The sequence below is a fragment of the Myzus persicae genome, unplaced genomic scaffold (assembly GCF_001856785.1).
Source record: "Myzus persicae strain clone G006 unplaced genomic scaffold, MPER_G0061.0, whole genome shotgun sequence".
In the NCBI taxonomy this organism is placed as follows: domain Eukaryota; kingdom Metazoa; phylum Arthropoda; class Insecta; order Hemiptera; family Aphididae; genus Myzus; species Myzus persicae.
Window position 1 is genome coordinate 1 of NW_019101149.1, and position 14,055 is coordinate 14,055.

Genomic DNA, 14,055 nt, shown 5'->3' on the forward strand with positions numbered 1-14,055 from the left:
CATAATTAAGCATAAATTAGCATAAAGCTATGAGTTTAGGTTAGTATACTTAAATACTGCAGATATTATAGACTGCAGTCTTCAACATTTGTTTTAATGTACATTTTTTCATAGTATTTTTTTTAATTCATTCTTTAAATTCATTTGCCTGCGGGCGCCCATGCCCCCCTTCCCATTTTTATTTTTAAATTTAAATTCTATCATATTTTTTTATAATTTTTTTTTTTTGATTCTTAAAATTCATTTTTTGTTGGCGCCCATACCCCCCATCAAATTTTTTTTTTATAATTTTACCCTAGCTAAACTTTTAAAAACATGTTTTTAAATTTTGATAACAAGTTAGTATCTTATAAAAATAAATAAATAAATTTATAATGTAAAATGAATAAAAATAAATTAATCAAATAAAGCAAATTTATTTTTATTAATTTTATTGGATTAATTTATTTTTATTAATGATAGTATTATAAACTTTTTTACGACGAATATTTAAAAATAGTTGATTTTATTTTTATTTAGACTCTATGCATTGTGATAAAATTAGTCTAAATATTTCGATGAAGTGGAAATTCAATTAATCAAAGAAATATACTGAATAAAGATATAAACAATAAAATTAATACATTTTTTATTATTAAAAATGTACAGACAGAATAGCATAAATAACTTCAAATCGGTCTTAGGTTGGGTTAGGATCTAGATTTTGCCTCACTAGATCTAATAAAATAATATTTATGACAAAAAAACCAAATTTCTTCATTTTATAATTGTTTTTCAATCCAAGTGATATACGTGCTGACATCAATGTAAACACCAGGTATTGATGGACTTCCGCATCCAATTCCCCAAGATACGAGACCAATGAGATGTGAAACTGAATCATGTTCACACACTAAAGGCGAACCTCCATCACCCTATACATAGAGCACATCGGTAAATAATATTTTATTAAAATAGTCTTAAATGGTTAAATGTATGTCGTAGATAATGTTATACCAATAATATACATTATACAGCATATAAAGTAGAAATTTGAGTTCCCCAACGACCGGGCAAAATTTGATATAAATATACCTTACAAATTTACAATCGTTTTAAAAGTGTCCTTAAATAAACATCTTGAAAACCAAGAAGTTTTATTCGTGAGGTCTGTGAGGAGACAGTTTTCACTTGTCAAAGAAACAAGAAAAATCGATCAAAATAAATGGAGAAAAAAGGAAAACAAATACAATTGAGTTAGACTGACAGATTTAACAATAATTTAAAATGCCGAAAAATTGTTTTGAGTTATTATTTAAGATTATGAACAGAGAAAAAAAGAAGTTGTGAATAATGAATTTATTACCTAGCCGACCGCGACATTTTGAGTTAATATAAATAACTATCTATTATATACTACAAATTGTCTAGTACAACTTATAATTTCCATAAAATTCGAAATTTGTTTCCAAGTTACAAAAATGTACTTATATCACGAAACGATGTTCACCGAAATTCAAAAATATCATACAATCAATTATATTTCCTTAGGCAAGTAATACCTTTATAATGCCTAATATTTTATTGAATTTAGAAATTAAATTTGATGAAAATGTATATCTTTTATCAATGTCACCATAATGGCGTATTATATAAGTATAACTATATTTATACCTATTACCTATATTGGTATACAATAATAATATATGTACGTGAATATTGCAGATCGAATGCGGTCGTAAATGAATTGATTTATTTAATAGTTTGTTAATTAAATTATACATCCACAGGTTACAATATAGTGAATATAGTAATAATTACTAAAATCTTAATTAACTCATTACCTACCTTTTTGGGAAATTTTAATAGTGTTAGAAAATATTCAAATTAACATGCCTGTCTGTATTGTAACAATCATATTGCAATTCACTGATTTCGCTCACCCTGCACGCATCTTCGTTCTCCTCTCCACCAGCGCACAAGAACCCCGAGTGCAACTTGAACGTGGCACCGAGTCTCGTGGTCCTGAGACTCTCGACGCACCGTTGAAGGTCCCACAGAGGTACTGGTACCTTCTTGAGCACGCCTGGGTACCGCGGCCGGTCGAAGCTCTCCGCACCCCAACCGGACACTTGGCAATCGGTCCACCGGCGGCGGGGTGACACGGTATCTGGTGGCGATTTCGGCGGCAAACACACAGGGCCCACGTGGTCGGTTGCCGGCACCGGAGGGCCAGACAGAGTGATCACCGCGATGTCATTGTGCATGTTGGACGGCGAATAGTCGGGGTGGATCGCGATGTTGGCCACGGGCCTTTCAACATGAGGCCGTGGCTCCACGTCCCTGTAGATATCCCAGTCGCCCAACCGTACTTTTAGAGAGCTGAAATTTCTGTAATACACACGACCGAAACGTTTTTATTTTTTTTTAACCATCGAAATTGTTTTTGTGTCATATATTCATATATACGCAGAGGGACGTCTCACCCAGAGACGGATCCAAGAGGAGGGTCAAGGTACCTCTAAAGGTTAAATGTTATATGTCTAGGGGCCGGAATTATATTCTTTTGCATATTTTTTTTTTGAGCCTATGCAGTCAGACGGGGATTTGAAATCTTCACAAATCATGAAACAGGTTAATTAATGGCAAAAGTTTTTTTGCATCTTTGAAAATATTTCAAGATAAAAGAATATTTTGTATAATAAAGAATATCAGAGAATATATCGATACATTTTTATAGATATTCGATATTTTTTGTTGCAGTGGCGTAAATTATACGTTGGATAATAGTGATATACTGATATGATATTATTGATTTTGATATATTATATATTTATACACGTAATATAACCATCGTATTTCGTATGATCATTATGCCCTAATTAGTAATGTACTGCTGTAATAAAGGAATAAGTGAGTATAAGTAGCAAGGAGTCAACAATTTCCCAGTCAATCCATACTTAATGTAAAACAGCTTTTGACTTAGAAACCATAGAAAAAGATATAATATCTATTAAGGCCCATTTTTTTGTTCTTGAAATATCGATCAAGAGGTTAGAAAAGTCGCTTGTTGTTGTCACAAATGTGTCACTTGTTAATTCGATAAATCTAATTGAAAATAAAGGAGTCCGAGCAAGAACGAGATAACTTCATTTTTTTTCGAAAAATGGGGTTTTAGCTGTTTATTATCAAGAAAAAAATTACGAGTATATCTCTGCAAGAACGAGACAATTCCGATCATTCGTATAGGAGATATAAAGTAAATGGAGTTGTCTGGTTTTTTTTTCCGTTGAAAAATCAGATAACTCCGGAGTTATCTGGTTTTTGCACCCAATGTTGTCTACACTGTATTTTGTATATTATTTTATCATACTAAATAATTTTAACTACCTATACATGTAATATTACTAATTTATAAGCTAACATGATTTCATTATATACCATTACATATTTTAACAGATTATATAACTATGTTACTTTTATTAAAGTTTTGCAGGGTGAAATTTATTTTGTTTTGTACTATAAATGTTATATTTTTGTCTGAAAATGATACATGCAGTTATATTTAAATAAATTAAACAAATTTCCATATATAATTAGAATGAATAATACTATTTTATTCGTTTTATGCAAATTGATGAAAAATGGATAAATAAAAAGTTCGAAACCAAGATAACTCCAAAAATGATATGTACAGTTAAATATTTAAGTAGAATTTGTTTTTTTTGTCTGAAAATAATTCATAAAATCATATTTCAATAAATAAAACAAATTTCTAAAATATAGAATGAATAATAATATTTTTTTTGTATTAAAACAAATTATGAATAAATAATAAATACATGGTTCTGGCCAAAAAACAAGATAACTCCAAAAATGTAGGTTAATATTAGCTATCATCTCAAAGAAATTAAGAAAATCAAATCAATTACTACAGCATCTTTTTTATCGTGGTCTAATGTATCTAAATTAATTTCCAAATTATATTTATCTTTATTTAAATATTTTTAAAATTACATTATCGTTTTCTGAAAAGTTTTGAAAAATGGAGTTATCTCGTTCTTGCACGGACCCTTTCAAATACAATTGGTCTACTTAAAAAAATACCCAGAGAAAATGGAAATAAAATAAAAATAAAAATAAAAATTGATCAACTTCAACAAAAAATCGATGGCTCATCATTTTGAAAAAAGGTAGCTAAAGTTTTGAACGGATGAAGTTCAACTTAGAGATAATTTTTCACAGCCTATGATGATTACTGATTTGCAAAATTCTCCCGTGGCTTCAATTGGCATCAAACGTTCTTTAGCACGTATACAAACATATTAATAGACCGCCGCGCGCCGTACAAATATGACACCAGAGCACATGGAACAAAATATAGTTGTCAACTGTTTTCAAAAATTGTCTTTATTAAAAATACCTTATTAATACAATTTAATCAATTTTTTTGTATTATTTTGCGTATAAATGCATATTTTTAGTTCATGAGAATAAATTAATAAAAAAGCATATTTTTTGCATATTTTATTATGATTTTTAAAGAATATTGGAAGAATATTTTCAACTTTTTAAGAGAATATTAACATCTTATTTTGGCGATTTTAAAAGAATATAATTCCGGCCCCCAGTTATAACTAATATCTTATTTCAAAAATTATCAAATTGCAGATAGAAGATACTGAAAATTAACATAATATATAAGTAGTCGTAGGTTCTAGATATAATATTTGGTATTACATTACTTTGAGAAACTAGTCAAAAAATGAGCTGTAGATAGTATATGTTTATTGTCTATCAACGCTCCATTTGACACGAATGAATTTCCATTTGTTAAAATTAAAGCTTGCCAGGGAAATTCTCCAAATTTAGCCTGTAGTAAAAATAAATTAAATTGATTACATTTTATATATTAATACTTGTGCAGTATTTAAAAAGCTAAAAATAATAGTTTTAACAATATCATCATAATATATTAATATATCAAACATATTTATTGTGGCGTATTTAAATCTGCCAACAGTGGCGTATTTTAAACTTTTTTTCTTGGGGGCCCAACAATTTTTTTAATTCTAACATTTTATAAGGGTTAGTATTAGAAAATTTTTATTTATTTATTGTTATACTTAACGTTGTATAAACACCATCTACGTTGTACTATATAACTTAATATCAAATTAAAATTTCAATATCTGTAGTTATCCTTTTTGGGAGTGAGGGGTTGAGGGCTCTGTTGGGTCCACTACTCCTGGACCCCACCCCCTCCCCCGGTAAATATGCTACTGTCAGTCAACATAATATACATAAAACACAAAAAAAAACATATAGGTACAACAGTTAATCTATTTTATCAACTATCGTAAAATGTATTTAAAACAAATCTTAGTTGTAAAACGTAGGTAATATCTATTTCTGTCTAATACATTTAGTGAAATATAAGTTTTCACTATTGTTAAACAAAAGGAAAAGTATAAAATATTTGTAGTTAAGTGAATGATCTGTAAAATGTACCATATTCCATATTGTACTAATTTATGAAACACTAATGAATTAATTACAAATTACAATAAATATATTTTTCTATGTACCTGATCAGAGCTGATTTTTATCCCATCAATATTCTGCAATGTTACCTTACCACACATTAGTAATGGGTTTTCTAACGATGGGTCAGAACAGCAATGCACTTTTCCAGGTGGACATTTATCTGGTTTCTAAATATTAAAAAAAAAATGTCATCAAGACAAATGAAATGTTCATATTATACAGAAGTATAAAAAAATAATAACAGTACTTACTGTGATTATTCTAATGTCTATGGATGCATCATTTTCATCAGATAAACATTCAGATATCATAACACATTTACATTCTTCTATCCATTCTGTTTCGTGAGATGGTTCTGAAATATTCAAATATTAACAAAAAATATTTTAGGATTAATTAATTACGATATGAAATCTGTCATAGTACATACAAATATACAATAGGTGGCTACTTATGTATACTATTTATATAACATACTGTAAAGTGTAAATGTTTAAGATTATGTACTTCTACTGTAAAACATAACAATAATATACTTACTATCTTTTTTTGTTTGCATTTCTAATCTGTCAAATGATACTGCACTAGTAGTACCATTTGGTTTAGAAAACTGTATTTTGGAAAGAGTTAAAAACATTATGAAACATACTGTTTTCAAAAACATATTTTTAGTGACTTCTCCCGATACCAATACTTACTAAAGTATGGAAAAAATTTAAATCATGCACTCTATAAATATGTTTACCTTACAATACATTTTAAATTATATACGTATTGTATAATTGTATACATAACAATAATTGTTACCTACAATTATAGAATATCAAATTATAGTACAATAAATAATATGATTTGTAATTTAGTAATAATAAAGTGCAATATATTATCCAGTATAATATTATTTAGTGGGTCATGAAGTCAATTATTCAACAGGTACTTATTTTAATTGGATAAATTATTTTAGATAAAAATAATAAAATACATTGTCATGCAAGAATAAGTTTTATAATAACTGATATTACGGCTACACAACGTTTGTGACCACATCAACTTCCCATCCAATTCCTGAAAATATTTTTTAATATATTAATACAATACAATATTAAATAGCTAGATACATTAACTATTAATTATACACTTTTTAACTGTGTAACTATTTTCTATTTTTTTAATACATTTAGCAATAAATTAGGTATGACAATAGATAAAATAAGTATAAAAGGTTTATTTTTTTTTTCAATTTTATAGCACTGAAATTAGAAAAAAACCTACGTCTCTATTTGTTAAACATGCGATGACTCAAGCCCGGTTTAAAGGGGCCATGGCCTATTGTGTGGACTGTCACAACTATGTTCATATCTACTGAACTATTTAATAACATACTTGAATGTAAAATATTACTGAACAAAACATAATATTTAAGATAACTCACCACATTCATTGTTTCCTATGGCTACGTGAATATATCCATCATTGCCAAAATTAGTTCCCCAAGAATTTTTCAAAATATAATATGGATTTTCTCCAAGTTTGTACCCAACTATTTGTGCTGCATGATTTAACGAGGCCATACTGTTATCGCATTGGCTGAGTACGCCACCGACATAAAACTGCCACGGCAATGCATTAAGAGCAACAGAAACTGGGCTTTTCGATATATAGGATAACAATAGATCTTCACGATCCATCAAGCTAAATGGATATCATGGTACAATATGTATTTGATTGAGTCAAATTCATGTAATATATAATTGTAATGGCTTACTTCAGTGTTAAAAATGATTTTACTTTTACTCCCTTATCAAAAGTTCTGTAACAAAATACTTTTCATTATTATTATTTTTAAATTGTCATTGATTCAATTGCATTAACGCACTTATCAAGTGTACACATCTGATCTTTGTATACAGTTGGATAATTTTCTTCTCTATACACAGTAATGTTATTTTCCACCAGCCATAAGAGTAAATATACAACACTTCCACCTTTACATCCTTGGTTTATTCCTCCCGAACAATCTAACATCTTACATGATACAAAAGGTTTATTTACAATTTTTACAAAACAATAAAGACACAATAACATAGAATTACATAGTTATACATTTATTATAAATGGGTATATTTTCGTATAGAAATAAAATTTTGAATTTTGAATTTATAGATTTTTGAAAATGATAGTGGTAGGTTAGGTAATCAATAGACTTATGCACTAATAATGTTTCAAAGACTTAAACAATTATGTTATTAAAATGACTAAATAATGCTCTAAGCTACCTATGTAACTTAAATTATAGGTGAAAAACAAGGAAAACGACATATAGATAAACCTGCATATATGTGAAAATATGCTGCATCAATATGATACCAATAATTGTCAAAAATACATAGATTTGTCGAATGTACCAACATTTTGCAAAAATGCAACAATTTAATTAATTAATTAAATTAATTTAATTGTTCAATGTTAACAATTATTATGCCTAATAATAAATAATAAAAAATTTCATAATTGTGTAACATAATAATTTAGAACTGCTTTTTTAATGTATTTATTACCTATTTATTATAATTTATAACTTATAACATGAAATCTGTTATACATTTCCAATGAAATAATTTTTTTTGACGATTTTACCAAAACTAAAATTATTAATTTGTCCGTTATGAAAAACAGCTATTCTAAATTACTCACTTCTTGCACACTAAATGTTTGTAACAATCCTGTTTTAATGGCATACACAGATTCAATCAATTCTACCACACTTATTGCCCAACAAGCTCCACAATTTTTTTGATTTCGAACAGAAGACACAACTCCTTTATCCCGCCTTGAAAAAAAATAAAGTTACTGTAATGCTATTATTTTTTTAGAACAAATATTGCTTAAGCTAAAATAAATATTAGGTAAGTACAAGTGTACTGACTATAGGTACCCTCTATAGTTACTATTTTTACATATTAACATTATTTAACTAAATACATTATAGTATTATTATATTACTTAAAACCATTATAATTTTTAGTATCACATATTTTAATTAGATATAATTAATCAAGGGCGTAGCTGGCGGGGGTTCGGGTTCCGAAAGAATCTATTTTTATTTGAGTCTGGGTAAAACGATAAAATGTTGAAATAATGAATCGATCTTTCAACTTTTCTGGCGAGGAATTGAATCTTATTGGTGCAATCGAGAGATCAAAATTCCAAATTATTGTACCCAAAAATAATATTTTTTTAACTTACAACAAAACGACTAAAATTCTTTGTTTAAATTAGAACTTAAAATGTCTATGAAAAAAAAACTGTAGGGCAGTAAAAATGTTTCAATTTTCTAGTCTGAATCTAGTTAGTACTTTGGGGAATTAAAAGTAAAAATTCATAATTGTTTTTAAATGTGGCAGGAAACTAAATTTTGTCTTTTTGTCAAAATCGATTTCGGTGTGTATATATTTCAATATATTTTGCCTCTTATTGAAATATTTAAAGGCATATACAATTTTATATTATTATTAGTTTTGTTTAAACTAATGTCAATAAATAATTTTCACTCGATCAAAAAACTTGAAAATGTAGTACAAGTTAACTCGTAAGTTTTTAGGGGATATTAAAAAAAAAGTTAAGCTTAAGTCCACAATAATTTTTTATGGGCCTTTGAAATTCAAATGTTGACAAAATTCGTAAGAATCACGAACATTTTATATTTTGAGTTAGAAATTCATAAAACTTTCTTTTTGTATCGAAAGTTTCAAAATTTTGACTCGTAAGCAGTTTACGAACATAGTTTTCAACTTTTTTTAGTTTTTCTTTTATAAATGTCAGTACAATTTTATTTGTTACGTCAAAAAGCTTGACAATTTATTACAAAGCTCCTGAGATATTTTTACAATATCAGTTGAAAAATATTAAAAATACATTGGTATAATTTTGTTTTATAAGAATTTAAAGTTTACATTTTGACAATATTTATCATTTTGAAAATGTACAGCAGAGAGTAGTCCACTGACCATCTCCCCCCCCCAGTGTTTTTGAAAACTACTGGAAATTGTTTAGTTTTACTTCCTGAATGTAACAACTAGATCCACTTCCCCACCAGAAAAGATACCAAAGTTGAAAATTGAAGCATTATTTCGAGTATGTATAGGTAGGTACTTCTCCTGTACATGTGCACAACAAATATTTTAAAAAAACACACATCATTGAAAAAACAATACATTGTCTGCTCCTCTCATAATATAAAATAACTTCTGTCTACTACGTTACTTTTTCGCCACAAAAAATTGCTTATCGATATTGTCATTCTTATTAATTAATAATTAGGTAGATAAACTGTTATAATTATTAAAAAAATAAATAGTAGCTACTGCAAAATGTCAAAATGGTTATAATAATTTATAACACTGCTATTAAAATATTTCAAATTATCAGAGCTGTAACGAATTGTGTTTTATACTAAGATTTTCGAAAACTCCTGGAAATTTTCAATTTTGACCTCTTGAATGCACCAACTAGGTTTGAATTTTTCACCAAAAAAATTACTGAAGTTGAAAAGAATTATATCGACTTCTTATCGTGTACACAGATACAAAAAACACTCATCATTTTTAAAATAAATATACTCATTGCTTCGTTCAGAATCTAAAATAATATGTTTAAAATTATATTTTCCAAATCTAACTTATAACCGTTATTTTTAAAATAAGTATTATGATTTAATACACTTATTAGAAAAAATTATATTATTTATAACTTATAAAAATGTCATATTTCTATTATCTAGGTATTTACCAGTCAATGCTTGATAAGGTTGCTGTTGTAATAGATCGTTTAGATCTCACCATACTAAAAGTTCCTGTACTACGCGGTGTCCTTGAAGTAATTGAATTAAGGTATATTTTTGTAAATTCTTCTGTTGACAAATCTGAGAACTCTGTGATTCCATAATTGGTACAGCCATAACATCTTTGACTCAAAAGTTGAATAGTTTTCAGCGATTCCTGAAAGAATGATTGAAAATGAATATATTATTGTACGCCTAGGTATGCTATATAAAAGTACAAAACAATAATTTTCTTAAAATACTATCTTAATATTTTTTAAATACAGTCTCTTTTCTAATAATATATCATTATTCATTATAGGTACCTAAGTAGTTACATAGGCGAAAATAACCCATTTTTTTCGGGGAATAAAGCCCCCTCCTAAAATATTTTCTAAAAATGGTATATGCTTAGTATTGAGTGGACACTGACTTTTAAAATGTGAGGACAAAGTCCCCCCAAGCCCCCTTATTTGAGCAAATAGGAAATTTTATAATAATAAACCCTTTAGTTGTAGACCAAGTTACAGTGATACTCATTGCATGGACCTGCTTTTTAAAATAAAATTATCAAATTAATGTTAATTTAAAGTGGTAATTTACATGTATTATTTAAAGTTGTATAAAAATATATTTTTTACACGATTCACTAAAATTGAATGAACATTTAACAAATCATAGTTCAAATCGTGTTTAAGTCTTTAAGGGTCATTAGCTCTTTACTGACTCATTAAATGTTAAGTGATCATTTATGCAACCCAGTAGCTAATATGTAAAACTATGTAATACAATTTTATTATATCCCATTATTTATAAGTAATACTTGTATAATGTACTACATACTGTTACTGTCTCACCTTAAAGTGTTTGAACCTCATATTATGTTCCGTATCGTTCATGTAACTCTTATTATACATTTTAATGAATTTATTGAATTTATCTTTGTCTCTGTTTAACTGTTGGAATGACATAATAAAAAACAAAATTAATACTACACAACTGACAACAAGCGATGCTTTTAATATATTTGCAACGGCCATTATTTTTAATTTATTTTTACAGCATAATAGGAGAGTGCTGTTTAAATTTGAACACTTAGGGTTATGACATTGAAATCAATATGAATAACGAAGAGAAATGAGAAATATGTAGGTATACAGTTGGTATGGCTTCGTTGGGTAAATGCAGTTACATAAAAGACATCCGATAGGTAACTTTTGTAAATTTGAACGCTATCATGTCACCATCTATACAATTGATTAAATGTTAACTTGAAGAATAGACTAGGTATAGTATAATGTTAATTACCTACCTACCTATATTATATTACCTACATAATATGTGATTGTATATTTATACAAACCGGTTTTCTTTTTAGTTTTTACTAGAAACACAATTATTTCTTTTCAACAATTATATTATAGTAGTTAGTAGGTACTAGGTAAGTAGGTATTCAACTTATTATCTAATGTTTTTTATTTATTTATTTAAAGTAAAGACTTTAATATAATGGATTGTTAGCCATGACAGTTGTAACACTATCTAATATTCTAATATAGAAAAATGAATGTTTGTTTGTTCTTAATAAACTCAGAATAACTACCAGACCGTTTTCAATTAAAGTTTTAACAGTAAATTCATTAAGACTCGGGGACGGTTAGTAGCTTCATTCTTCAGCCCATATAAAGGTCATATACCATATATCAGGATCTTTTCTAATAGAAAAGTGAATGTAGTTGGTTCTTTCGGGAGGTGAAAATTCCCAGTAGTTTTTGAAAGCGTTAGGAAAAACAATACAATAAATGAATAATAGGAATTATTTCGCAAAACCAATTTTTGACAAAATCGATTTTATTGTTTTGTTGTAATTCAAAAAATAATACTCGAAGACAATTGAAAATTTCATAAATTATTTATATTAGCATTTTACATACCTGGTAAAATTTTAAAACTGTTTTGATTCTTTTAGAAATTAAGTCCATAATACTAATATTAGTAATATTAATAGTTAAAAGGACTACAATTAAGTATAATATACAATATTATGATATAAGTATGTATTATATAGAACACTGTTCAGGAAAAAGCGATTTTCCAATACTAATTACTAGTATTCAATTAGTTTAAAGCCGTTTAAACTTTAAAGTAACTGTTAATGTTAAGCCGTTAAATGGTCTGTAGGTAGGAACCTAAAATTGTCATGGTTTTCTTTTACAAAATTATATACTTTGAGTAAAACCTTTAAGTGAAAGCCTTAGTACACGGCTATAGATAGTGTACCTATACATAGCTATTAGTTATTAATAACTTATTACTATAGTTAATCGTGGTTACTAATTACTTAGTATTGTAGTAGCTAGTATATAATCCCATTTTTTTTTAGCAAATACATCAGTGACTGCACGCTATTTATAGAATAGTATAGTTTAATAAAACATTAATGCCGATCCTACATAGAATATTATGGGCACGATATAAAAGTACCCAAATTCTTTTTTACTTTTGTAAATTTCAAAGCCTAGTTTTGAATTTCTCTCAAGTCTCGACACTTTTAGAGTTTTGTTTTAAGTAATAGTCTTGCCTTTAAAACTAAAAACAATATTGTGAGATGCAAGGAAAAATAATGAACTCGCGACAGTAGTGTGGTCAAATAGCCCATACGCAGAGTTCCGTGTTAAGAATTGTATAGATTTAAATACTACAAATAATATTCTGTTTCTGAATTTGAAGAAAAAAAATTATTGTGTTACACAAAGAAGTTGGAATACCTTATGTTATTAAAAAAAAATATTTGAAAAGCAAGTTTGAAAAAAAAATTATTTTTATGCTTTTGCATTCCCTTCTAGTTTATTTCTAATTCAATCAATGCTTAAAAATCACAAACTGTGTTATAAACAAAAAAACAAAATTTATTGAAGTTAATTGTTAATATTAATGAAATAATAAAGAGTTTATAATGGTATTTATAGTTGGGTAGACAGATCTATATTATCATTAAAATAATTGTACTTAGATTTTAGGAAAATAATTATGTTTACTCTAGGCTCTAATGTGTCATTGAAAATACTTTATTCACGATTAAAGTATCCATTTTTTTATTACTTCTGTAAATATCAAAGCCAAATTTTGAATTTTTTTCACGTCTCGACACTTCTAGAGTTTTATATTATGTAATAGTTTATCCGTTAAGACTAAAAACAATATTGTTAGATGCTGGACAAAAAAATGGACTCGTGACAGTAGTGTATCTAAATAGCCTGTACGCAGAGTTCCGTGTTATGAATTGTATAGATTTAAAAACTCCGAATAATATTATGTTTCGGAATCTAAAATAAAAAATGTATCGTGTCATCCAAAGAATTCAAAAACTCGAAAACTGATAACAACATATTATAATATAATATCTATCATCTATGGCAAAAGCTGATCGTCGTCACTCGTCGGAGACGATTCACAATTCTAACAATTTCATTGAACAAAGGAGAAATGTGTAAGGCAACAATAAACATTTGCTCACATATTACATTCCACTCAAGTAATTTTTATAAAAAATCTCTATTTTTTCAGTTCGGGTTTAGATGAAGAAAGAAGTTCCTCGATATGGCGTTTGCACTCCAGATAATATGTCCTTACAGCTATATATTCCTCAAACAGTCGATATACGAAGAGTATACGTAAGTTTGATTACCTATCATTTTGGGGCTTACATA

At 27.6% G+C, this 14,055-nt stretch overlaps 1 protein-coding gene across 1 annotated transcript; it reads right to left on the reverse strand.

Moving 5' to 3' along the window:
* Positions 1–604: 604 nt before the first annotated feature.
* LOC111027962 lies at positions 605–11,460 on the reverse strand (the record flags this gene model as incomplete). Its single annotated transcript, XM_022306479.1, has 12 exons — positions 605–914; positions 1,923–2,370; positions 4,725–4,852; positions 5,568–5,693; positions 5,778–5,881; positions 6,067–6,219; positions 6,959–7,218; positions 7,292–7,336; positions 7,403–7,551; positions 8,221–8,356; positions 10,315–10,523; positions 11,203–11,460. Coding segments are annotated over 12 exons (2,169 nt in total), but the record flags the coding sequence as incomplete, so codon positions are not given.
* Positions 11,461–14,055: the final 2,595 nt, after the last annotated feature.